The sequence below is a fragment of the Phaenicophaeus curvirostris genome, chromosome 1 (assembly GCF_032191515.1).
Source record: "Phaenicophaeus curvirostris isolate KB17595 chromosome 1, BPBGC_Pcur_1.0, whole genome shotgun sequence".
NCBI classification, from domain to species: domain Eukaryota; kingdom Metazoa; phylum Chordata; class Aves; order Cuculiformes; family Cuculidae; genus Phaenicophaeus; species Phaenicophaeus curvirostris.
Window position 1 is genome coordinate 66,476,755 of NC_091392.1, and position 27,022 is coordinate 66,503,776.

The 27,022-nt window shown below is 40.8% G+C and overlaps 1 protein-coding gene across 23 annotated transcripts in view; it reads left to right on the forward strand.

Annotated features, from left to right (window-relative positions):
• CACNA1C (calcium voltage-gated channel subunit alpha1 C) overlaps window positions 1–27,022 on the forward strand; it is a 480,521-nt gene that overhangs the window by 363,936 nt on the left and 89,563 nt on the right. For all 23 annotated transcript variants that reach the window (XM_069861396.1, XM_069861462.1, XM_069861443.1 and 20 more), the window contains exons 11-18: window positions 7,081–7,107; window positions 9,112–9,272; window positions 10,073–10,298; window positions 17,387–17,594; window positions 18,404–18,524; window positions 20,419–20,533; window positions 22,574–22,694; window positions 22,822–22,891. In XM_069861396.1, coding sequence (XP_069717497.1) covers window positions 7,081–7,107; window positions 9,112–9,272; window positions 10,073–10,298; window positions 17,387–17,594; window positions 18,404–18,524; window positions 20,419–20,533; window positions 22,574–22,694; window positions 22,822–22,891 — 1,049 coding nt within the window. The remainder of the gene's footprint in view (window positions 1–7,080; window positions 7,108–9,111; window positions 9,273–10,072; window positions 10,299–17,386; window positions 17,595–18,403; window positions 18,525–20,418; window positions 20,534–22,573; window positions 22,695–22,821; window positions 22,892–27,022) is intronic.

Here is a 27,022-nt window from a genome sequence, read left to right on the forward strand (position 1 = left end):
GATTGTTTTCACAGCATTAGAGTTCAATCACCTTCCAGGTAAAATACAACATGTTTAAAAACAAGGGACTCGTGTATACAAAGAGATGTACGAGGGACAGCTTGTTTTGCATTGAAACTGCATGGGGAATTTTGGCAAAAAGAACGTAATTATCTTAGCTGGGATGTGGCCAGGAGAGCTATAGTTAAACCAAGCTCTAAACGTAATCATGACTTAGAATGGTGTTTACTTAAAATAGCCCAATGTGCCCACAGGAGAATGGCAGTACTGTGATCTAGCACTACATTAGGAGAAGACATGGCTACATCCAACACATTTTAAGGAAGAGGGCATAGGCAAATTATAGGAAAATAGAGCAGCTTCATTTCTTGTTCCCATACGGTAAATGTTAAAACAGGGCCCTAGGTTTCACCAGAGCAGAACTTGCAAAATTCAAGGAGATAAGCAGTTTCCTTGCCACTTTCCCCTTCATTTGAAAGTGGGTGATATGTAGTAGGGAAAATGAAGTCTGTAATTGAGAAGGACTTTTTTTACCTCTTATCCAGGGACAGTTAAAATTCTCAAGGCCTCACTCATGTTGCTATTCATCTCCAAGAGACAGATAGGCTCCTTCAACCAGGAAAATGAATGGCTGTATCTTTATGTTTAAAATTCTGGAGTGAGATACAAATTTTATCAATGCTTCCTGGTTTTACAAAGTGATTGTTTTAGACTTGTGAAGCTGCAGATTCCACAGTTACGGGTAAATTCAGATCTGCCTTTAATTCTGAGGCTTGAAATAATTTCTGCTTTGTTTTGTTAGTGCATCATACACTCAGGCAGAGAGAAAACAGCTTTTCTGGTTTCAGTAAGCATTAAGTTCTCGTCTTCTCACTGAACTGTCATTTAAACCTCCTATATAACAATATTCCTGCTAGGACATATAAAACGTAAACAGGAACTTATTTGAATGAGTAATTCCCTTCATTGGAACCTGACTATGAGCATCAGAACTTGTCCTAGTGCTCAACGATAGATATAACTTGTGTAGGAAGTCTGTTGCACTTTTCAGATAAGTTCCTCGTCTAGTACTAGTGACTTTCAGTAAGCATTAATAGTTATTGTCATGCCACCCTTATTAGTCTAGTTCAAGATTAGACCTGGGCTTCTGAGCAGAAGGCAGAGACTGCCCTGGGCAAGCTGCAACCAGGTATAACTGAAACAACAGGGAGATTTCAAGTCAAAGGTTATATATATATTTTTTTAATAGCATCAGGATGCTAGGTCATTTAACCACCCCAGCACCACCACAAAGGTTACAGGTTGACCTTGCCATCAGAACATGCTAATGATAAAGGGAAAAAAATACCCAGGAACTGAAAGGAAAAGCATTTTTATTGAAGATAACTTGAAATTACTGGCTGTTCTTTCTGTTCTTATAAAAAGCTGTAGAGTTTTGAAAGACTGGGTCTGTGAATGACAGAAAGATCTGCTTGAGAAACCAGGCTCATGCATGCCTTTTGGAAAAGATCTTCTCTGACAGCCTTTCTCAGCTCCACAGGGACATATGCTGTGTGAGATCAGGAGTACCTCTCAAAGACAAGCTATCTCCTACTGATGAATTGTCTCAGAGAAGCTTTTATTTCTATAGTATCCATACTTTAGGAACTGCCTTCATCAGCTGTGCTGTCTGGAGCAATGCCAGTCTTCAAACTAGCAGAAAGAGTTTCAGGAGGAATCTAACACCTAATCTCTCTTTCCTTATTGTGTAAGTCCAGTTTCTTAGACCTAAAACAAAAATAAGTCCTCATTCACATTCCTTCATGGTATAATTCTGCTGCCATCAGGAGAGCTGTGGCAAGAAGTAGGTCGCTTTCTAAGATGGGTGTTAGCTTTATCAGGCATCTGATTTTGAAAAAGGTTTTGTAAGGTTCCACAGGACATTGAAAAGTGTCCCACAGCTTCCACAGTCTGTCATCCCTGTCATGATATTGCCTTGTTGTGCACTGGCATCAACCCTGCAGTAGAAACACAACAGCTTTTATCCTCAAGGACAACATTTGGAATTGGAAATTATCTTCTGATGTGTCACAGCTTTAATAACATATTACCTCTGGGTACAAAGAAACATGTTTCCTTTGCAACAAGCGTCAGTGGGATAATCCCAAAACTAGTAGCAACTGGTTTCTATTTGCAGGATCTTTTACCCAGGACTTCCCAAGAGTGAGTAATTTCCCTCAGCCTATATGGTTATTGCTGTGCAAGACTCAGATTCCTGAGGACAGGCTATTGCTCGTAATCAGTAGTAATCTGTTCTGTGCAGGATGTCAGCATATATAATCATCCAATACAACCAGAATGTTAATTTTATAATACAACCATACAGCTCTGGAGTGCTATAATAGAGCCTGCTTTTATACATATGTATTAGCTAACAAAAAAAGACCTGTGTGGAAAATAATGTTGCATAGAACCTCAGTAGAAAAGTGAATCACTTAAACTCAAAGGGAAAGAGAGCTTAAAATTATCTGCTATCACTGAAACAATAAGCCACTTGGCATTTTCACCTTGGCCTGGAGTTCCATACATTTTGGGGACAGTTTCATTGCTTTTCCACCCAAGAGGGTTAAAACAATGGAACAGGATAAAATAAAATGAATAACTTAACCCGGCTTTCTAACTGAAAACATGAACAATGAAAGCTTTCCCTGGCAGCTGAACCATCAGGGATTTACCCTTGATGCTCTCTGGCTGGGAACATAATTCCTATGCAGTTCTGGTGATGATCAGTGTAGTAGCCAGGGTAAAGGCAAAAGATTCAGTTTGCTTGCAGGTATGCTGTAATTGCTGCCAGTTTCCCCCTAGTAAGATAGCCTTCTTCTGTGAAGACCAAAGTCCCCATCACATGAGGTGCAGTGGTAAGGGAAGTCTAACAAAAGCTCTGAAACCACCACTGACTTCAGCAGGAAAACACACAGGGTCAACCCTTATGTGTCAGCCTCAGCTACAGCTCCCCAGTTTATTATGAGCAAGATGCTTTTAATATTCACAGTCAGCTCTAGATATGTGTCTAAAGGACAATAGCATGCCCTTGTGGAGGAGGAATTATCTTCCTGCTTCAGATTCTGTGACAGGCCTTGCCTCTGACTTGCCACAGGGAAAAGCAAGGTTGTTCACTAAAGGCTGAAGTGCTGGCTTATTTTCTCAGTCTGTAAGAAAGCTTGTTGAATAGCAAACCAGCTCAATTTTAAGCTAGACAGATCCAGTTTTCTTAAGGATGTTCTGTAGACTGTTACTGCTGCTGGCTGACAACCACCTTTCTCTTAAAAACAGTGTCACTCGTGTCAGGTCAGCATGCTTTTCAGTCCTTGTGCAAGGAGTATAGAAATCACCTCTGACTCGTGTCATTGAAAAGACATTGCTGTGTGGACTCCTGAAATTCAGTCATTGCTTCAGCAGGAGGATCTTAGTCCACAGCAGAACACAAGTTCTCCAGGGCCAGTCTGTTTTGTTTTGCTGCTAGCTTTTAAGTAATGGTCAGAAATGATGAATGGTCATTGCATGTCCCTGTACAACTCCCCAGTGTTAATTGCATTGTGCAAAGGTTAGCAGGCAGAGGGATGGAGGCTCATTGATTCAGTGTGAATCGCAGAGGCATTGCTGAGGGTAGAACTTAGCCCTAACACTTGATTAGACTGAGAGATTACCAGGTATGCAGCATGCATTCCTGAAAATGTCACATCACTAAATGCCCTTATCCCAGTAATATGTGGAAAAAGGACCCTAGTGCAGGCTTCTTCTCTTCAGTGATGCCAGCATCCTGACTAGAAGCGATGAAATGTCATCAGAAGGAACAGAGAGATGGAAAAATGTTGTGCTGCTTGACCAGTAACTGCATGAATGCGCTGTATTGCACCAAAACAGAATTGGAATCACACAAGGAATATGTTCTCACAGTTCTAAAATCTGGAAGATTCATCTAGCGCAGCTCCTTGGATGTTTCCCAAAGTTGTGCATAACCTAGAGGCATAGCAGGTAAATTTCTGTGTTACTGCTTTTCTGAGAGCTTTTACTAGTATCCAAGGGCTTTTGTAGGTCCTCATGAAGATAGTTGCCTATAGGCAGTGTAAAAGCAGTTGTGGCCAGCATGCCAGATAATTTCATGGTCATATTCAGTAATTTCTACACCCAGCAAACAGCTGTAATATGGCCTTTCTGTCATGCTTGGAGACTATGAGATTTTTCCACAACTGTTGGTTTTGTGTACAATTATACAAAATCCTCAGTCCCTGTTATACAAGAGTGACACTTCCTTCACAAGTGCATAGTTTCTCTTCTCCAGTGGCCACCATGAACAGAGAAATGAAGACTTTATCTCTCAGATTGTGAGATACCTTGCTACATTTGAATTATGCTGATTGTCCTGAGTTTATGTTGGTAAAAATCTTATAATTTCAATGTCTTACCTGTATGTGGTACATAACTATGTTAACAGTTAGAAAACAGTTCGTGAAACAGTAGAGGTCTGATTTTTGTGTTTGCCTTTCTAAAGATAATCTGAGTTACATGGTTCCTATGATAAAAACAATCAGTAGTGATCTGAAGTGGTTTTTGTATAGGCTCCCATATCATGATTTTAAACAAAAGTTTCTCAAGACATTCCAGAGCTGGACACAAATGGGGACACTCTCTTTCTCACAATGACATAAAGCTCCCTGGATACCAGGGATACAAGAGGTCTTTGTTTGAACTCAGCAGAGGATCTAGCCCACCTTGAACCCATGGCAAGAGCCAGTTTGGAATGTCACAAAGAGGCTGTGGCAAGGCCCCAGATCCAAACTATTAGACAGCTCCTACTGACACCATAAAAGCATTTTTTTACATGATGTAGTTAGCCCTGGTTCTGAAAGACAGAAGATTCTTGATCATAAGGGTCATTTGAAAAATGTGATTCAAATTCAGGCAGAATGTTTTCAGGATCAGTTATTGTGCAGTTTATGTTTCCAAAATTCCATTTCACTCTTAGATTCTGCCTCTAAATATAAATCTCTTCCTCCTTCCTTGTCCTGTTCTATATATATAGCACACCCACATGTGATAAAGCCTTCTGCCATAACAGTAAGGCGGGGGGGATAGGGGGGCAGGCAGTAGCTAACCTGTGGGAGCACTGAATGCACTTGGCTGCTGTTCATAATGCTCCAAAGATATAATTATCACATGCATGATGAGTACTACACCTGCCACATCTCTTTTGCTTAAATAAATAAAAGATTCCTTAAATGTCACACAGCTCCCTTACTGGGAAACAATTAGCCAGAGCAGTCACTGGAGGACTTCACACTCCCTGTCCTTCACCTTTCACCAGACAGGTTCCCCATGATATCTCGCTTGCTCTCTTCCCCGACCCTCAACCGTTTCCTATGAAAGTCTTCACTGTCTTCTTTTTGGTGCCCAGCTTTCTCCTTCATTGTGATTTTTTCTTCTTTTTCTCTCCTCCTTCTTTGTCTGAGCCTTCTTTCCTGTTGCCCGCAAATCTGATCCATTACAGTTTGTAGGTACTGCTTATCAAGCACAAATTCGCAGCGAGAAGTTAGGATAACCTTAGCATTAAAGATGTGCTTTATAGGTGCTTCACTCATCATCCTTCTTAAAGCTTGCATTGTCTCTGCAGCATAATTTAACATTCTATCCAACCAGTGTATTATTTCTTCTTTATCAAAAGAGTTCTTGCATGTGTCTGTAACCACACTGCTGCTTAGTATGTGGCTTAGGCAAGCTGCTTGTGACACAGCAGGAATGATGTATTCAGTGCAAAGGCTTTTTTTTTTTTTTGGCTTGGACCATCTGCTGGTGAAATGTTCCTATCACTAAAATCTCTTTCACATAAGGAAACTGACCCATCACTGATTATTTGTCAGTGACTGATGTCCTCAAGCAGAGGTGTGACCATTTTTAGGACTGCTACCAAAAGCAGTTTTAGATGCTTTGAGAATTACTTTGTCCCATGTCTTCTAACAGTGAATCCATTTTCAGCCGGTACAGTAAGACCTTTGCTGATGGTTGTAAACAATGAATCACTTTCCTGTCATAGAGAGAGCCTTAAGAAATGCTTCAACCCAGCAGAAATATCTTGTTCATAGTCACTCCCCAGATTCTCATTTCTTCTGTTATTGGTAGTGGATTTTGCAGCTTCCTAAATCACCTCTGACTCATGTCATTGCATCCATAGAGCTTTATTTCTCCTTGTGCACCATTGTGTACATACCAAAAGACAGCCAAAGAGTTCAAAGGCTTTATAGGACGTGTCAAGTGGAGCAAGGTAGAGCAAGGTCTATCTCTAGCTTTACCTGTGACTTCTAGAAGGCTAATGGGATTATTTAGGTGAATAAATCCAAGTGCCTGGAATTCAATATTTAAACATGTATATCATGGGAACATGGCCAAATTTTTGGGAATACTTAATTCCTAAAATTTCATTGATAGCAACAGGATGTGTTATTGTTCAGACACTTTTGAATTCAAACTGATTTACATAGATAATAAAGAAAAATAAGGAATAGTATCTAAGTTTAAAATATCCACCATGCACTGTTTTCCCCTCAGTTGCTGAGAAAACAAAGAAAACGTTATTTTCCCTATGGTTCCATAATGTGCTTATATATCCTGAAGTGACAGGTGATGTGTGAAAGCAACAAGTGTGTCTATATAAAGTCATACATATTTTGAAGTAAGAAAAAAACTAGTGACTAAAAGAAAAAAGAATCATAGTTGTAAAATAAATTTGGCAGTAAATGTAGAGTTCCCCGTTCATTAGACCAGCCTTTCACCCAGGAGAAAAGCTACTTCACTGATGTCTTTAGGCAAAAGAACCTCATCACAGCATGACTTCTTCACGACTCCTTCCAAACAACAAGATTTGTGTATCAGGGAATTCTAGCCTTGCCCAATGCCTACATTGACTTACAGGGGATTCAAGAGAGAGACAGCATCCACTGAAAAATTAACTGAGCATAGCTTTGTTTCTGTCTATTGCTATTCTCATAAAAGCCTGGGAGGTGTGGGACAGCTTTAGAGATTTTAATGGCAATTCTTATCTTTCAGGCATCGGATCTCCAAATCAAAGTTTAGGTAAGTAAAACCAACACTTGCTTTTCCTCCATTTTATAGGGTTTTTTTTCTTTTGTGACAGGGTTTATTCCTGCATTTGTGGGACACAGTGATGGTTCTAGAAATACTGGCAAACTTCTTATATTTTAGTCAAAAATCACAATCTTTTTTCTCAGTTTCACACTGAAATAAGGCAAAAGGACTACTGACATATTTCACTCAGAAGTACCTATCTGATTGCTACCATCATAAGAGCCAGAAAATATAAAAGCGGAAGAAAAAAAAAGGTTCAACCACATAATTATACTACATCCATCAACATCAACCCTGTCAGCTCAAGGTTCTCTTTCCTACACTGTGTTGCACTACTCCACTCCACTTAATTTTAAACCTTTCAACTGATGAGGCTTGCATCTTATTTGCTATACATTCCCTTTCACTATGGGACATGTGGGTTTTGTTTTTCTTTTGACTCTAAATGTTTAAAGGTGAAGCAGTCCCTAGGTGGTCATTTGTGGGCTGGCTGAATTCGTGCAACTTGGTAGTTGAGCTTTTGATCCATTTCTACCTCTTCTGTAGAGGTCCAGCTGCCTCCACAAGGATGAATTCGAAGTCAGTTTTATAAAAAACCTAAATTAATTTTCAGAACAGCTGTGACAAGCGAGCAATTTTTAACAAAAAAATGAACAGTAATATAAATTCAGGAGTGGACCTATGCATGTATACTGCTCATACGCACCCTTGTGCAAAGTGTTACATACATGCTCACATTCCTACAATCCATGGATTAATTTGTCTGTAGTTGCAAGCACAAAAAAAGACTTGTGTCATCACATGGTCATGTGTACACATATCAGTGCATGACTACATGCAGAAGTATGTGGGATTCCTAAGACCCTAATGACCCTAAGTGGTTTACCCATTTTGAAACTTTTCCAGATTATTTCTTGTCCCAAATCCTCTGCAAAACGCACACCTTTTATGAAATGTTCATACTAGCTAGACTGGGTACCTTTATAAACCACGTAATTAAAACAGCCTCAATCTTATTACCTGTTAAAACGTTGCAAAACTCTTGGCCAGTGTGCAATGGTTTCTATCGATGCTGAACCCTGACCTCAAGCATGGTCATAGTTTATCGCTGGAAATAATATGTAAGGAAAGACTAGTTAAAAAAAGTTCTCTCCTCCTGCACTGTTGTGTATGTGTCCCTCTGCACATGCACACAAACACACATGTATACGTATATAATATCTATATAAAACTATTAGATTTATTATACAGTGGCAAGTGTTGCCTGGAAACTGGTTGCTATGCAAGTTAAATTCTGAAGAGTAGGAGGTGTGTAATTAGCTTTAAATATCTTCTGTAGTTAGTAATTACCCTGAGAAATCAGTGACACAAGGGGATGTGCTCATGGAAGGCAAACTTTAAAAGGTCTGTTGATTAGTAAATGGTATCCTTAGTTCCAGGCATGAAGGTGAGATGTTGAGGACCTCTGTGTTTTGGTTTCCAGTTAAGAGTTAGCCCTCCTATTGTGGTTAGTCTTGAACATTTCTGACTGTTAAGAACATTCCACAGATTTTGTTTGACCTCATCTCTCCAAGGACTTAATCCAAAGGTCCATAGTGGTCAGTGGACATCTTTCCATTGACTATCCTGAGGCTGGGGCAGGTCCCATTGCAGGTGACAGGCATTAAATACACAAAGAAGTTTTGTAGGAACTGGGCTAAAAAGCCTCCCAGGGTAGCTGTGATAGATGTCTTAATCAGATTAAGACATTGTGTAAAGAGGTTTATTCACCCCAAATGTTGCAAATTTGCTTAGGACTATCTTTAGTCCTGTGGCTAAAAGAAGGATGATCACAACCGTCAACTCAAATAAGAATAAGACAACATCTGTTAGGGTGAACTTTGAAGCTATTCTCTACCACGTTTGAAAAATAAATCAAGACTAGAGTCTCTCTTGACAGGGATTTGCAATAGCCCTATCTGAAAATAACTTTTCCTTTTCCAATTTTTCAAGCCGCTACTGGCGCCGATGGAATCGATTCTGCAGGAGGAAGTGCCGTGCCGCTGTCAAGTCCAATGTTTTTTACTGGTTGGTGATCTTCCTTGTGTTTCTCAACACCCTTACCATTGCCTCTGAACACTACAACCAGCCAGACTGGCTCACTGAGGTCCAAGGTGAGGAGAGACTGATGGTTCTGTTTACTGTGGTCAGTGTCAAAAAGAGGGGCTGAGGGAGGAGCTGATGCATTAGACCACACAATGTAAAAGGAGCACAGACAGCTCCAAATAGTCCTCTGTCTGTGGAGGGTATAAAGAATACAAAAAAAAATCTGCCTGAAGTGGGAGAATTTTCAGGGAAAACATCCTCATTTCCAGCCAAAGCAGTGATCCACTGGATGTTGGTGAAATCAAGATTTTATGTTAAATATGCATTTGCAGCAAATGGATTTCCAATTTCTGGATGGGTGCTGGGAGCTGCAAGTTCTCTAAGATTTCCCTTGAAATTACATTTATGATAAATTCTAGTTACAAGAGAGGTGAGGAAAGAAGAATGGTTTGTAGAGTTCTGTCTGCAGAACAGTTAAATCGTCACTGGAGGTGAGAGCAGCTGAAAGGCTTAATTAAGCAACAGTAGGTAGCACAGCAGTTCTTCTATTCCCACTCCTATCTGCAGATGACAAGTGTGATGAGGGGTTGTGCACAGGAAGGCACATCTCTGCCATGGAGGTTGCGTGGTCGTGTAATACATCACAGCTGTAGGTGCAATGCATAAGAATCGTTATATGCATCTTTGTAAAACATTTCTGTGAATGAGATACCCGCACTAATTAGGTCCATGCTTTGACCCAAATTTGCATGAGGCTAACCTTTTAGATTGATACCAGAAGGGTTTTCTTACAGGCAGGGGCTAATGGTTGTCTATGATGATCTTTTGACTAAGTTTCATTAATCTTTTTCTGTTTGTTTTTCATGAGACACTGCCAACAAGGTGCTGCTAGCTCTTTTCACAGCAGAGATGCTGCTGAAGATGTACAGCCTTGGTCTTCAGGCCTATTTTGTGTCCCTCTTCAACCGCTTTGACTGTTTCATTGTGTGTGGAGGAATCTTGGAAACAATTCTGGTTGAGACAAAGATTATGTCACCACTGGGCATTTCGGTGTTAAGATGTGTTCGACTCCTAAGAATATTTAAAATCACAAGGTACTGTTGTGTTTCTTTGGGAATGAAGGAGGGCTACTGTTTAGCAAGTCATTTTTTTCACGTTGTCTACTACTCATTATATAGTGAGAGTGCTGTGTTGGTGGTTCTCATCTTCTTTAGTCTGGGACAGGATGAGGAGGGCTGCACAGGCTGGATGTCCCTGATGTGAGTGGTAAGGATTGATGAAGAGTCTGGCACAGAGGCAGGCTCCTTGGTACCATGCAGATTGTTAAAATGAAATCCAAAAGGATAATAAGACATGAGCTTAGACTTTACAGTTCTCTACAAAAGACAAAGTGAAAACAGAAAGGCAAATAGCCTTGTGACTTTTTCTGTTGCCTTATAGTGACAGAGAAGAGCCTGAATGACTGCTTTGAGCCAAAAAAACAGTTTGACTGGGGAGCCCATGCCAGCTCCAGTAGACTTGACAGTGGCTTGAGTGGGAGATAGCACAACAGCAGCTGTAGGCGAAGGATGCTGCCAGCCTTTCTCCTCCTGAGGAGTCCAGCATGAAGCAGAAGCGTTATAAAGAATCCAGACTTCCGGACTCCAGTCTCCCCTCTTTTTCCTTTTCCTTCTTTGTTCTCTCCCTCTGCGTAAAGGCACAGCAGTGTCTATTAAACAGTCACAGCTTCCTGCAGCCAGGTACCTCCAAAACACCAGCTTGGTTTGGCAGGGGTCTTTCAGCTTGAGGAGAGGTTGTAGGAGAGATCAGCTCCCAGTTTACGCAGATGGGGTCTCTTTGAACCATCTATTCAAGTGCTCTTCCAAAGCAGCACAGTGTCTGCCTTTCGCATACAGGCATCAGACAGCACCTTATAAAAAGCTTGACTGAGATGGTGAAAGAGTGTGTTTTCTGCAAGCTAAGCTGTGAAAATGTCCCCAGAATTGCTACAAAATCCCCAAAGGAAATTTCTGACAAATTTGAGATAAAAAACACAGCATATGAGAAAAGCAGGACCAAAACTGGAAGACAGTCAAGATGGCAGAGCTGAGACGCAGAAAAAACAACAGACTTAGACTTGTGCACCTTACAAGATTCACCCTTAAACTTTCGAGCCCCTACTCTCTGGCAAGATAAATGGTTTTCAGGGTCAGATGACAGAGACAGAAATCAGCTTACAGTCTTAGAAAGAGAGTCCAAAGCAAGCCTACAGCTGTTATAAAAAAAAAGGTATTCTGCTTAGACTTGTGATCAGAGAAGAGGCAAAAATGTTCCAGCTAACAAGAGTTTCCAGCAAGAAAGGGATCTTTGCCCTTTCAGGAATAGTGGGGATCTCTGATGTGGTGACTGTTTTTCCTGGACCTTTGTGTCTGAAAGCTATCATCACTGAGTCCCAGGCCTGGTTTCTGAGGAAACCAGTAGCTGTTTTAGGCATTGGGTAATCAGATACACCCAGGGCAACATACCAATAGCTATAAAGGCATAAGCTTCAACATAGCATCCTGGAGAGGTCATTGTTTTTTCAAGACATTTCTCTACTCCTACACAAAATATATAATCTAGCTAAGAGAATTCTCTAACAGAAAGGAAAATGCTGAGAGAATATCATTAATTTTTTAGGAAGCTTGAGGTATTGGAGTACTCAAATATTCCTAGAGCTTCGGGCAGAGATGTAATGCTGGAACCAGCAAGCAGCAGAACTGGTTATATTTACCTTTATTGTGCAATAGAACTAAAATACAGCTTTGCATGGAAGCAAGTGTTACCTGGAATACATCTCCTTCATTTTGTACAAGGACCTATGTGTAAAGCACAGAGCAGAGGAATAACTTGTAATGAATAATGCATTAATCGGATTTTGCCTTCTTCCCTGTTCCTAAAATATTGGCAAGTAGGTTGCAGTAGTCTCAGGTTTATCTGTGATTTTTTAATTATTCATCATTTTCTTCATGATTTTTCCCCTCCGTGGGTGAAGTTCACCCTCATGTGGAAGCCCTAGAACAAGCCTCCAAAGAAATATTTTTGGCCCACTCATGTCTTACCACAGGAGAGAATATTTTGGCATTGAAGTGAAACTTTTACCTCTGATATTCTCCAGTAAAAAACAGATTTTTCCATTATTCACTGAGCTCTAAATACAGTGATGATTTATTAACAACATTATCAATACTGGTGGAATACACCACCTGAGTGCAATTAAAATGCAGAAGGACAAAATCCTAGAAAGCTGAGAAGTGTAGGAGGAATGATAGTGTAATGTTTTATGTCAAATATATATTCATAGCAATGACATAGAGACATAGAGTGGAAATGGAAATAGTGATAATCAAGGGCATTAAAAAGGCACAAAGCAGGCAAATTACTCTGGTGACAGTATATCAGTAGGCAGCCTAATCTTTAGATATTTGTATGGATTTTCCATGGTAAACACCAAGCTCAAAAAAATTCTGCGTGCATTACACTTCTGAGAAAAACATAAATAGAGCTCCCTAATATAATAGAAATAAATAAAGACATCATCAGATGAACAATGCATCATTTTAGAAACCACATTTAGAAATTCAAGAGCAAACATTTTTTCTAAAATTATAAATGCTCTTCAGAATCTAGTCTTGTACGTTAGACAAGCACACAATGTAATCTATTTGTTTTATTCTCCCTAATTTCTACAGGGCTGTGCAGAAAATCCTCTTTTGTTATGAGGAGAAAACTTATTTTATCATTATAAATAATCCTTTATGGCTTAATAAATTCTTATATTTAGTTCTTTATACTTAAAAAAATGAATTCATTTGCAACAACATACTGAAATTTGTCATTTTATACCTAATCCTATCACCAGGTACAGCACTGCTAACTGTAGGGAGGAGAGACAGGGCACCTTCTTTTTGTACCTGCTTTCAAAGTGATTTTATATTGGATGAACAGTGTGGGAAGCTTTCTTACAATAAGACTGCTGATGTTGCTAATGTTTTAAGCTCTGCGACTGTGATTGCCAATATCATAAAGACATAGAAGAAGGCAATGGAGAGGAGAGGGAAGAGAATAGAAGTGCACATTAAGTTCTAATCCAATTCTGCGATTGATTTTTATGGGAGATGTTGAACAAACCATTTAACTTATCTGCATCATTCCTCCATTTTGAAACAGGGAGCATAATCATATCGTGCTCACTGGGATTTTGCAGTGCCTCGTTCACTGGCATCCTCAACAGTCTGAGATCTGCAAGTGGGAGATGTTAAGAACACATTCATTTCCCTATAAGTCTGAAGCAGCAGCAGTGCTTTCTCTCAGACCTCTCATTATATGCTGCCTGGTCCAAAACCTCTGATTCCATCCTGCAGTGCCATGAGATTTATTATAACTGTTTTTTCTTTGTAGTATATCAACCAAAGAGGACGAAATAGTGAAACAGTTTTCCTTTGTCTGGGCTTCAACTGTTACTGACTTAAAAGCCTTCTGTTTCATTGAGAAACCCCAGATCTCGCTTTGAGGGAGTGTTCATGTTAGCTCTGCTACTACCTAATGTGACAGATGGTAACCTCAGGTCAGACTTCAAGGACGCTAAGATAAGACAATTTTTATTTTCACGTCCTAGTCAAGTCAAGCTTTCCTTATCCTCTCCTTTTTCCTTTTTCTTCCCTTTCCCTCCATTAGTTTGTTTACTTTTCTAATGGTGCTGTTTTTCTAGGTAGCACTCAATACAGAGATAAAACAGCACTAATCTTATCACCAGGTCATCTCAGTTAATTGCTTTAAGTTTGATAGTTACATATGAAACTGGATCTCAGTTATTGAGCCATTTGTAAGAAATGCAGAGCTGATAAAATTCTGTGCAGTTGCACTCTGAGATAGTAAGACATTTAAGCTTAAAGTGAGTCACTGGGAATATTCAGATGTGTAACAGCTTTACTGTATGCCTCTTAGGGGCACTGCTAGAAGGACCTAGAAAATGTGTCCTGGATGACATTGGGAGACTCAGAGAGATATTCTGGATCCCATCAATTTCTGGTTTAAGGATGCTGAAGTCAGTGGAGTTTCATCAGAAATTATTTTTTCCCTTTTCCTGTGTAATTTTCCCTTCCTCCCAAACTGTGAAAGTATGTGAGCTGTAAGCATAAATGCAAATACAGTGAGCTGTTACATTGCACATTCAGTGCAGACAGTTGGTGGCACTGAGCCCACAGCTTCCATGCCCTTACCTTTGCTCTGTAGTTTTTCACTGCTCATCTCTCTAATTGCAGTTAAACTTTAAAGCATTCTAGTTCACTCTGAAGTGCTGAAGCTGGACTGGAGGGGAAAAAAAAAAAATCGAAGTTCTATTTGAAGCTCAGCCCTTGGAGATGAACCAGTTGCTGAACTTCAGAGGACATGGCAGTGTCCCTCCGCAGATCAAATTGCTAACCCTCATGAAGTGATTGGGCTACTCAGACATTCCTGTCTTCCATGGGACAAGGAAAGTCTTCTTTTACTGACACTTTAAAAATACTAATTTGACTAGGATTTTAGGAACACTTGTCTCTAATGACTAAACTACCTTCAGAACAGATTTGTATGTTGAAGGATCAGGCTTCCTCAGAGGAACAAGAGTGCTAGTCATGTCTGCCATCCTTCTCAAGTGGAACTTTTACCTCTGAGGAAAATAAGTCTAGAAATTGAGTCCTGTAAGGAAAGAAAGGTTCGCTGTTATGGGTTTTGGGGAAAAGGAGTGGAAAACTTTGGCCACAGTAGGATCTCAAATCATGGTGGTGGGGCAAAAAAAACGGTGCTGGAAGGAAGACTTAGAGTTTACAGGCAAATATTGCTGGCTTGCTGAACTGTGAAATGTGTATTCAAAATAAGGTGATTGAAAGATGACAGCTAAGCTTCAGCCCAGTCTGAGAGTTCTGTCAGACTGTGTAAAAGAGGAGTGGTCATGACCAGCTAAGCAGTAGAGTAGGAGTGGTTGAGCAGATGTAAGACTAAAGTGAAAATTGCTTCATGGGTGATATGATGGATTCTTTAGAAAAATGCATCCTTTTTCTATCACGTGGCTACTCTCCAGGCTGACAAAGAACACAAGCAAACTGAAATGCTGAAGCAGACCGTGCTGCTGGCATGTCTTTGAACCCATAAATGAGACCACAAGGGCAAGAAGATACTTTCTCTGCATCATGCATCAGCCTGGTCTGGGCAGAAGCCTGAATATGCTGAGAAAAGCAGGTCTTAACCATCCTCTTTCTTAAACAGTAGATGTTCTAAAAGCAGAAGTCTAAATTATCTGTCATTTTGTGTGACATCACAAGTAATTTGACCTTCTTTCAGTAAGCGGTCTAAGTGGGTTTCACCTTGGTTATATCAAAGAAAATTATGTCAGTTCCAGATAACAGAAGAAACATCTGTTAATTTTGGTCATTGTGATCAGCTGGTGTGTTGATGTCCTGCTTATACTGAATATACCTTATCCGGCTGTATTTGAATCTAGCTCTAAACCTTTCCAAAATGTTATGTCTGAGGAAGTATGGTGGGTTTGATACCCCAAAAAGTGGTGGTAGTGTGCTTCTTCCAAAGTAAAGCAAACTCTGGGCTCTCATTTAGGACCCATATAAAACAAGCATTAGTGGATGTTAAGGACCTCTAATACCTTGCTCATTCCTCTCAGCCCCGGAAAGCTTAACAACCTCTATGTGTGACTGAGCCCAAGCACATACTCACACACACCAGATTTTGGACAAGTTTGTATTTGCGTCCAAACTGTTTCCCCATCTGCTCTTGTTGGCTACTAAAGGACAGATGAATGGAAGTAGATCCAGTTGGCAGCCAGTCACAAGTGGTGTTCCCCACTGGGGTCAGTTCTGTTTTATGTCTTTATCAACATTCTGGACAAAGGGATCAAATGCGCCCTCAATAAGTTTGCAGATAACACTAAGCTAGGTAGAAGTGTTGATTTATTTGAAAGTAGGAGGACTCTACAGAGGGATCTGAACAAGCTGTATTGATGGGCCCAGGCCAACAGTATGAAGTTCAACAGGGCTAAGTGCCAGGTCCTGCACTTGGGTCACGACAACCCTGTGCAACGCTACAGTCTTGGGGAAGAGTGGCTTGAAAGCTGCATAGCAGAAAAGGACCTGGGGGTGTTGATTGACAGCCAGATGAATATGAGCCAGCAGTGAGTCCAGGTGGCCAAGAAGGCCAATAGCATCCTGGCATGCATCAGAAATAACGTGGCCAGCAAGACTAGGGAAGAGATTGTTCCCCTGTACTTGGCACTGGTGAGGCCACACCTCAAATACTGTGTTCAGTTTTGAGACCCTCGCTACAAGAAAGACATTGAGCTGCTGGAGTGCGTCCAAAGAAGGACAGTGAAACTGGTAAAGGATCTGGAGCATAAGTCTTATGAGGAGTGGCTGAGGAAACTGGAACTGTTTAGTCTGGAGAAAAGGAGGCTGAGGGGAGACCTTATCGCTTTCTACAACTATCTGAAAGGAGCTTGCAGTGAGATAGGTCTCTTCTCCCAGAGATAGGACAAGAGGATATCACCTCAAGTTGTGCCAGGGAAGGTTTAGACTGGATACTAGAAAATTTCTTCACGGAAAGGGTTTTCAAGCATTGGAACAGGCTGCCCAGGGAATTGATTGACTCAATATTCCTGGAGGTATTTAAAAGACCTCTAGATGTGGCTTTTAGGGATGTGGTTTAGTGGTGAGCTTGGCAGTATTAGGTTAAGGGTTGGACTCGGTGATCTTTTCCAACTTAAGTGATTCTATGATTCTCTGGAGTAAGGTATTCTGTCTGCCATAACATCTGTGAGTGTTCTAATGAGGTTGGTTAGAATGTAACTCACTGAAGCAGCAAGAACTAATCACTGTGTATTGACATAAGATTTACAGAGCCTTAGGTGGAGAGTGCTGCAATAATCTTCTGGGTGTGCGTATGGGGTAGGGTGTGGAGGGAATTGTGTATGTACATGTGTGGTAGTAAAATTACTCATTAGCTGCAGTAGCTCTCATTATCCTAGGGAAGTACATCAATGATTCACGGCTTAAAAGGATGGTTGGAAATGCCTGCTTGTAAGCAGGAGGCAGCCTGAGCCAATATCCTGTGCAGTCCATACACACCTGTCTTGGATTGAAGAAACTTTAATTGCCTATATTTTCTCTCCCAGATACTGGAACTCCCTGAGTAACCTTGTGGCTTCACTCCTGAATTCAGTCCGCTCCATTGCCTCCCTGTTGCTGCTTCTCTTCCTCTTCATTATCATCTTCTCGCTTCTGGGGATGCAGCTCTTTGGGGGCAAGTTTAACTTTGATGAGATGCAGACCAGGAGGAGTACATTCGACAACTTCCCCCAGTCTCTTCTCACTGTGTTTCAGGTAAGGGCAAGAGTGGTCCTAAAGTGACCAGTGCATTATGTATTCGTGGGGCAAAAAAAAAGAGCAGGTCCTGCATCCTTCCCCTGCAGCCTGACAGTCGCTGAGACTGGACATCAGGCTAATGGTTCCAGGAGCAATGTGCCCTGCTATGCTTGCCAGCACAGGAGTAGTCTCTCCCAAAGTGGGGAACCAAACCTCTGTTGGTAGACAAGTCACCAGGTCTTAGCAGGGTAGAACAAGAGAATGGCCATTGCCACGTACCAGGACAGCACCAGCAGCCCAAAGCCTGACCCTTGAAGCTCTTCTCCCCCTCCCACATGGGGAGGAGAAATATGTGTTCACAGCACCAGAGAATACTCTTTAAGCTGACTGAAGTTTTGTGAGTGATCAACCAAGAGATTAGAATCATGCAAGGTGAAGGGAAGTGTCAATGGAGGGCTGTCCTGAGGGTTCTCTTTGGTGCTATAGGTTGTGCAGCTTGTCTGAGACAAATGACACGTAGGAGGGAAATGCCTGCCAGAGATGGGGAGATTTGAGCAGAGTTGTCTAGGAGAGCCGTTTGCCTCCAGCCATCATCTTCAAGGGAACAACTCTTTTTTTAGTTTGTTTTGACACTTTGAGCACAAGACCTCTTTGTCTTCTCCTTGGTTTGTTTTGTGGTTGTTGTTGTTATTTTCTAGATGGACACAACCAAAGTCTCCAACCATCCTGGGGGAGGGGATGTTCTCTAGGATAGTAGAAATCTTTGTGCTAATGGGTCTTTCAAATTCTAACACTTTGTCCCTTATTGGTGGGAATGTGTCATTTAGATCCTGACTGGGGAGGACTGGAATTCGGTGATGTATGATGGGATCATGGCTTATGGCGGCCCCTCTTTTCCAGGAATGTTGGTCTGTATTTACTTCATCATCCTCTTCATCTGTGGAAACTGTATCCTTTTATGCTAATCTTTTCTCCAAGCATGGCTGAATCTAAAGCCAGCCTTTACTACTTTGTTATGTCAGAAAATAATGAATTTCATACCTTACATTTTTACCTTTTCCCTAGGTCTGAATTTTGGCTTACACTGCCAAAAGTTAAACAAGGTTGTTTAATTTTAGCTATTGCTAAGACTTTAGGCATATAAACAGTTGTAAGAGCCAGGTACGTGCCAGTTCCACATGCTACATTTTATTTAGTATCTTTATATGTTTAGTGCTTTTATTTTTCATTTCCCTTAATTCCCTCATATGATTTCCTTTCTTGCCTTCTCCAGAAACTAATCCACTGTACTTGCTGCATATTTTTGCTTTAATTGCCTTTTCAGTAATATATTCCATGTGCTTTCATTCAAGACTTACATGGAATAAAAATATGTATAATCTCCAATATGCTATATACAAATGCTGTTATAGGAGTGACATATGTTTGACATAACTGATTTATGTGAGATCATGTATTAATTCATATATAAACAAAGAGGAACTGTATTCCATTTCAGATACTGCAATCTGTGTGTTCTACAAGCAGAAAATCCTGTCCTCTGTTATCTTCCAGCCTGTGCTGGTAGCTTCAGTTGTCTCTGGCTCAGAGGTGAAGTGAGGGCACTGTACATACCCCAGGAGGTACAAAGCACATTGCATTATTAGGCTGTGAGTGTCTATTCACAGGAATTTGCATATAACATAAATCTAAGGTTCTGTTCTGTATCTCAATTTGCTCCAAATTTGTTCATGTTTAGTTTCTTCTTCCCTAATAAATGGCCCTCTTGTGTCAGAGGTGACATTTCTTTCTATTCTGATTCTTCCATAAAGCCACCTTGCAGTCCCAACCCAGCTCCTCTGGCTTTTCTCCATAATTCAGATCTCTAAAACCCTGTTATTTGACATTTCAGTTGACCTGCATGTCCCTTCTTCAAAGTGAGATGGTGCAATTCCTCTTATCTGAAGGTCAAGAGAGGCAGTCTGCCTGACAGCTTAAAAAAGCTACAATTTGGATCTCCTTGTGAACTGCAGAGGAAAATGTGAGCCAGCTCTACATGCTGGCTGACTTTGAGCCATTAGACCTTGGAGCACAGGGAGGGACGTGGCTATATTTCCAGACTAAACCTTGAACTGGAGTTTATTTAAAAATTATCATGGTATAATTAGACCTACTCCCAAGAAATTTCTAAGGTGTTCAGATTTGTAACACAAGATCTGACCACTAACTGGCAAGGCAAGGAAAAGCTACATGGGCAGGACTGGCCATGCACGGACTCTCTACTGGAACATGGTAAAGTTGTCATTTCAACCCTTCAAGGCCCGGAATTCCTTTTTGATTGCCTCAGAAATGCTAGTGAGAGCACTGTGCTTGCTGTCCATAAAATTCACTCATGTCTATGGGAATACCCAGAATGAGGTTGTTCAACTAAAGAATGTAGGCCAAAACTGCAAAGTTGAGATGTCTTATGGTATGAGGCTCTTTAATAGAAGTGCTTTAATAAATGTGACCTGAGCTGTCGAAGATGCAAAGCATTCAGCACTCCCCTTATTTTCAGTGCGATTTGTTGCACGAAGAGAGAGTTTTATGGGAAATCAGAATCTAAGACTGGACTTAGACCTTTTATATTAGTCATTCTGTTGTCAAGTTTTGGAAAACAGTTGTAGTATATTAGCCATTTGTATGGAAGATGTGGGTTTCTGCATACTGGATATGCATATCCTGAACATTTGCAGGAAATGGAACTTTGGAAAATCAAAGAGATCTGATGACAGGCTGCTGAAAATTTTCAATTAAGAAATCTTTGGTATAATATTGTTCGGCAGTTTTCAAAGCCTGTTTTCTTTAAGTAGTGCACAAACAGATATCCTGCTGAATGTATTTTTGGCCATTGCTGTGGACAACCTTGCTGATGCTGAGAGTTTAACATCTGCACAGAAAGAGGAGGAAGAGGAAAAAGAAAGGAAAAAGCTAGCTAGGTAAATCCATTTGTTTACACCTATCTACACTAATAGACCATAGAATTTGATAGGAATGGTTGGACTTGATAGGAATGGTTGGACTCGATGATCCGGTGGGTCTCTTCCAACCTGGTTATTCTGTGATTCTGTGATTCTCTGAATAGAATCATAGAATCATAGAATAACCAGGTTGGAAGAGACCCACCGGATAATCGAGTCTAACCATTCCTATCAAACACTAAACCATGCCCCTTAGCACCTCAACATGTATTTCTGTGTGTATAGTTGCACATACATTATGCACATATAATGTGCAAATGAGTATGTATGTCTATGAAATCTGTGTGTATAACTCCTCTGCAGGATTATATCATAGAATCAAAGAATCATAGAATCATGGAATGGTTTGGGTTGGAAGAGACCTTAAAGATCATCCAGTTCCAACCCCCCTGACATAGGCAGGGACACTTCCCACTAGATGAGGCTGCCCAAGGCCCCATCCAACCTGGCCCTGAACACCTCCAGGGATGAGGCAGCCACAGCTTCCCTGGGCAACCTGTGCAAGTGCTTCACCACCCTCATGGTGAAGAAATTCCTCCTTATGTCTAATCTAAATCTTACCCCTTCCAATTTAAGCCATTCCCTACTCACCCTGTCACTCCATGCCCTTGTAAAAAATCCCTCCCCAGCTTTCCTGTAGCCTCTTCAGGTACTGGAAGGTTGCTATAAGGTCTCCCCAGAGCCTTCTCTTCTCCAGGCTGAACAACTCTAACTCTCTCAGCCTGTCCTCATAGCAGAGGTGCTCCAGCTCTCTGATCATCTTTTTGGCCCTCCTCTGGACCTGTTCCAGGAGTTCCATATCCTTCTTATGTTAGGGATTCCAGAACTGGACACTGTAGTCCAGGCGGGGTCTAATGAAGGTAGAGCAGAGGGGGAGAAGCGCCTCCTTCAACCTGCTGGCCACACTTCTTTTGATGCAGCACAGGATACAGTTGGCCTTCTGGGCTGTGAACATGGTGTTGAGCTTCTCATTAATCAGCACCCTCAAGTCCTTCTCCACACACATATATATACACATACATATATATATATAAAAAATATATATGTGATTAATATAATTATATATGGAAATACATAGATATAGATTTATATGTAAAATAATTCAATTAAATGGCAAGATGTTATTAGCTGGGAGTCACCACAATTGAAATGGTGTGACTGGGGAAAAGTATTTCTGGGTGACTGATGAGCTTCCAGGGCATCAGCAGAAGAATGAGTATGAAATTGTGTCCATGTTACAATCCCACTTGAATCTCCCTATTATCTCCTGATTGTTTTGGACCACAAGGCGTATTTTCAGACTGTCATTCCCATTACAAAATATTCAGCAGCTTCCTTCTCTTTTGAGGCCACATGCTGTTCTTTTCTTGCCAGTTCTTTTAGTGTTTCTGCACACTTTCACAAGGCAGGAACTGGGTGTAGAGCTTCTCTGTCATTCCCAGCTGCCGCTTCTGGGGAAGCCTCTCCTTACTATTTATTTCTAATCGCTATCTTCCAGGCTGCTTGGAGGAAATCTCTTTTGCACATCTTTCTGCTTTGTTCTACATGCTGGTCAGCAGGTTTCCCTAGCTCTGGGATTGCAGCAAGGGGCAAAACTTTGTAGGCAACCTACTGGAAGTCCACAAAATATGGGTTGAGAACGGTTCATGTCTGTCATCAGGTGAACAAAAAGACCTCTGGTGACAAGGCTAGGATACACATGTGCACAAACACACAGCCACGTATTTCTGCCCCATGCACATGCACACCAACCCACCCACACAAACACCTGCCACTGAAAAAACTATAAAATAAAATAACACTATATAGAATTAGAGTTTCTGCCTTTGCCTGCAGATGAGAACAAGGTGGAGTGGCTGGTATGTAAGCTGGACTCAGAATGGCGGTGCCAGCCAGCTGATCGTTCTCATGATGTGAGCTGTAGTACATGAGGTTCCTGAAAAGGAAACAGCTTTTCACCTTTGTAACTCTTTGCTTTTTATCTCCTAAAATTGTTAGGACTGCTAGTCCTGAAAAGAAACAGGAGATAGAAAAAACAGCTGTGGAGGAGGAGACAAAGGAGGAGAAAATTGAGCTGAAATCGATCACTGCTGATGGAGAATCCCTGCCTGCTACTAAGGTAATGTCTACTGCCAGCCAGCTCTCTCTTTGCAGTGATGGCATGAGCAGTTTAGGTTTCTGAGGTCATGAAAACCCTCTGCCTTGACTAATAAAGGCTTTGCTTCTTCTCCTTCCATTTCTATCAGATCAACATGGATGATTATCAACCCAATGAAAATGAAGAAAAGAGCCCATATCCCCCAACAGAAGCACCAGGTATTTATCTTCTTCCTCTTATCCCTGATTTGACAAAGAGAAGCTGCAGTTGCTAAAGAAAGTAAAGCCAAATTGGGGTAGCAGATATGCTGAACATGTAATGTTTTAATGGCAGGACAGGATGAAGTTCTTGCGTTTGTTTGCACAGATACGGTCTTATTTCTTTGCAGTCCCTATACTGATTAGTCATATTTCATTTGGTTCTCTGTAAAGTACTGTATTTGGAAACAGAAGAAAAAATCAAAAAATGTGCAAATCTCTGTATATGAAAATATACATATGACTGTTCTCAGTCTATTTTTTCAGTACTTAGTGATCAGAGGAGACTTACAACAGATACTAACGAAAGGCAAAGTCCCAAATGCGTTTTTGCAATTTTTTCTCATCAAAAACAACAGCGTGACTTCTTAACATAATTCTAAAAGCAGAAGATCTCAGCCTAGAATTGGAATAAACAAGCTAGAGCATTAGTTAGACTAGTTTTCAAGTCTGTTGGATCTAACTAACTTCATGCTTTGATACTTAAAACACCAGTTGAAGAATTCTCAAAGTTTCAAGCAGTTTTTCAAGAGATTCTGAATGGCGTGTTGGATTGGAGCAGAAGAATTGTAAGCTAGTCAGTTCAACTTCCATTCTTGGAAAAGTGCTGGAACAAATGATTAAACAAACAATATGACTGCAAGATAAGGAGATGACTAGGAGCCAACATAGATTTTTGCCAAGAACAAATCATGTCAAACCACCCTTATTTTCTTCTAGGAGAGGCTCACAAGACTTGTAGACAGAAGAAAAGACGTAGATGTCAGATGTCAGTTTTGCTGACTCTCTCATAACATTCTCGTAAGCTGGCTAGAAAAACATGGTCCAGATGACTGGGAGAGAAATTGGTCAGACCCTTTATGGGGGGAGTAGTGATGGCCTGTGTGAGGTTATGGAACCCAAGGGCCTATCCCGAGTTCAGCTCAGTTCATTGTTAATGACCTGAATGATGGAAGAGGAAATATGCTCATTACATTTGCAGATGATATGAAGCTAGGAAGGACAGGACGCGTGCTGGAGGGCAGCATTAGAATTCAACGAGCTCTTGTGGAACTGGATAAATGGTCTAAATAAAATTGAAAGTGCCAGGCTCTATACGTAGACAGGAATAAATAACTCACAAATAAAGATCCTAGGTGACAGATATTTAGGTAACAGTCCTTGAGAAAAGAATCTGAATCATGTGATCACACATTCAACAGGTGCCAACAACATTTTGCTTTCTTTCAAAAAGCAAGCAAGTAGTGAGGTTTATAAACAGTGAAAACATTACCCTTTAGTCCACTTATGGGTTTCTTCTAACTGGCCAGTGAAAACTAACCAGAGCAAAGCAATTCTTCTGTTCTGTTAATGACTAATGGGATCTCACCTGGGGTATCATATCTCATTTTCGTTACTCTGCTTAGGAGAAATAGGGCTGAATTTTAAGGAGTGTAGAAGAGTGTAGCAAAAACAACACTAGTAGGAAGTGTTGAAGATTGAAAGAATTGTGGCCATTTGAGATAAGAAAGACAGGAGGAACATCTTCAAATGCATAAAAGCCTCTTGCGGGTGGAAGGGGAATTATCTCCATTATGAAGATGTAGCAGGTTTAAGATTCACTCCAGGGGAGAATTTTCTAATACAGAGGCCAGAAAAGATCATGAAGATGTTTGTGGAAGCCCAGCATCACTGAACGCTGTTAAGAACAGGTCATAAAAGTATCTACCAGAAAAGGCTTAGACATAAGAATTAATTGATCCTAGCTTAGCAGAGTCATGAAACAAAGGGCCTTTTGTGATCCTTTCCTGCTCTACCCTTCTAGGATTATGTAACAAGCTGCAATAGGTATTAAAATGCATTATCTTCCATTCCATGTTTCTTATTAAATGTCTGTTAATGTTGGTAAAGAAAGACAGAATAGTTCATTTTAAATAGATGGACAAGGGTTTCAGACAAGAGAAAAAGAAAACTGTTCATTGCATTTGATCTTTGGTAAAAAAAAATCCCCAGTCGTGCTATACTTGTATTCATCCATATTTATATCCCATTTATCAGGAATAGGGTGTGGCTGTCACACAAAGTAATACTGTTTTAACATTGCCTGGGGCAGATCATTCTGGCTTTAATCTTTCCAGCACCTCCATAGTCACAAGGACGTACTGGACACCCACCCCTAGCTGCTAAAGTGTTTATGGGAGTCTTTAGTCAGAAGCACAAATTCAAGCAACTGATAAAGTTCTGTATCCATTTTTCAGCTGATTTAAACTTGCATATCATTAGATTTTTTTCAAGTGAAGGTACAATCACCTGTGTATAGAATTTAAGCCTACAGATGACAGAATTGTGTTTCAGTTACCTTCTGTGGATAGCTTAGAAAAAGTCCAGCATGTGAACTATATTAGAAAAACTACATCTACTATTTATATTATGTGAATTCTATCTGCAGCCATGCCTAGGATTAGAGTGCAGAAAATTAAGTAAAAACAATTTTAACTCCTGCCTTGGGGTGCCAGGCCCTGGCTTAGCATACTTTTGACCAGAAGCTAAAATTTGAATATTCTCCCATCTTCTGAAGTATTAGGGACAGCATCCTTGTTGTTTGCCGCTGTATGATACCATTTTTAAATGGGCCTATTCCCTGAATTGTTTATCAATTCTTTGTGAAGGATGAAGTTACATTTTCTCTTTTCCAACCCTCTGAAAATCTTAGTGTTTTTCTCTAAATGATCCCTAACAGCTCACACAATTACACAGCCATTTCTTTAAGAGTTCATGGAAGTCAGCCATAAGGCTCAGATGCACTAAAGTTTTGTAAATCCCTTGTTAGATCAGATTTACCACAGTCAACTATTCCATTCTGCTGTATAAAGCTCAGGAACACCAAGGCCCTCTCAGAGCTGATGTGGCATGCCGCATCTGCCTTATGCAGACAGTTTTGGGGAACAAGGCTCCAAGGCTTTCCCCAGCATTAACCAGCAAGAATTTCTCAAACCCCACATGTACCTGTCCAGTTCCCTTGTAGCCATCTGACCAGTCCAAAATCCTTCTGCTGATAGGTAATTGGTCCAGCTGTGCTACAGGAGATGCTGTGCTGCCACACAGGGCCCATCTGGGAACACACCTTTTCTTGCCTACTTGCATGTGGATCCTTTTCAACTGTGCTTGGGTGAAGCACCCTATTGCTTATTAGACACAGTCAGCTGGTTCCACCTATTTTCTGTTTATGATTTAAGCTGTAAATACCTGTGACCTTTCCATGGCTGTGTACCATTCCATCCTCTGAAAACATCCTTCACCGTAACTCAGTGTTCAGAAACAACTTTAAATGGTCGTTTCATTCGTTTTCCCTTTATTTGTTCAAGCTACTTTGCTCAATTTCCTATTTGTTTCCGGTGCCTTAAGCAGTTTTCTCAATAACCTCTTCTGACTCCATTTGCTACAAAATGTTGCTCACGGCCTCCAGCATAGTCTGTGTACTTGCAGCTCATCAGATCACCTATCCCCTTTGCTGGAGGGAGAGACTAGGTCTTCCAGAGATTTGTGTATACTAGAAGGATTATTATGATGATATGTTTATTTCAGGAAGACAGCTAGTCTTGCAGTCTAGTACAGAAACATACAAAGCATTCAGAATGTTAAATGAAGGTAAAAGCTGTGGATGATTCATGGGAGCTTGATGCAAAGCAATGTCCTTACACCACAGTTCCAGTCTTTGTACTGTAAAAAAAATCTCCTCATCATTGAATTTCTTAGTGATGCTGCACTTTGGCCTGTGTGTGCTTACAGCTTCATAACCAAAGGGCATTACCATTCCAATGAAGCATAGTTCAAGATGAGAGTTCCAGATTTGAATTTTCTTGAGCTTTAGGAGAATTCCAACCTAGATCTGGAATTGGCAGCTCTTTGCCAAGTTTCTTTGTGATTCCGTGGCAATCTGGAATAGTAGGGTCTCTTTTTAAACACAAATACATCTTATGTTTAGAAAACAGTCAAAGAACAAGTGTTGGATTGCAGCCAATGGGCTGCCCAGCCCATCTGTGAATACCACCTTTACCTTTGCTTCTACAGTTGTGGCAGCTGTGCAACGTGTTCCTATATGCAGGTAGATGG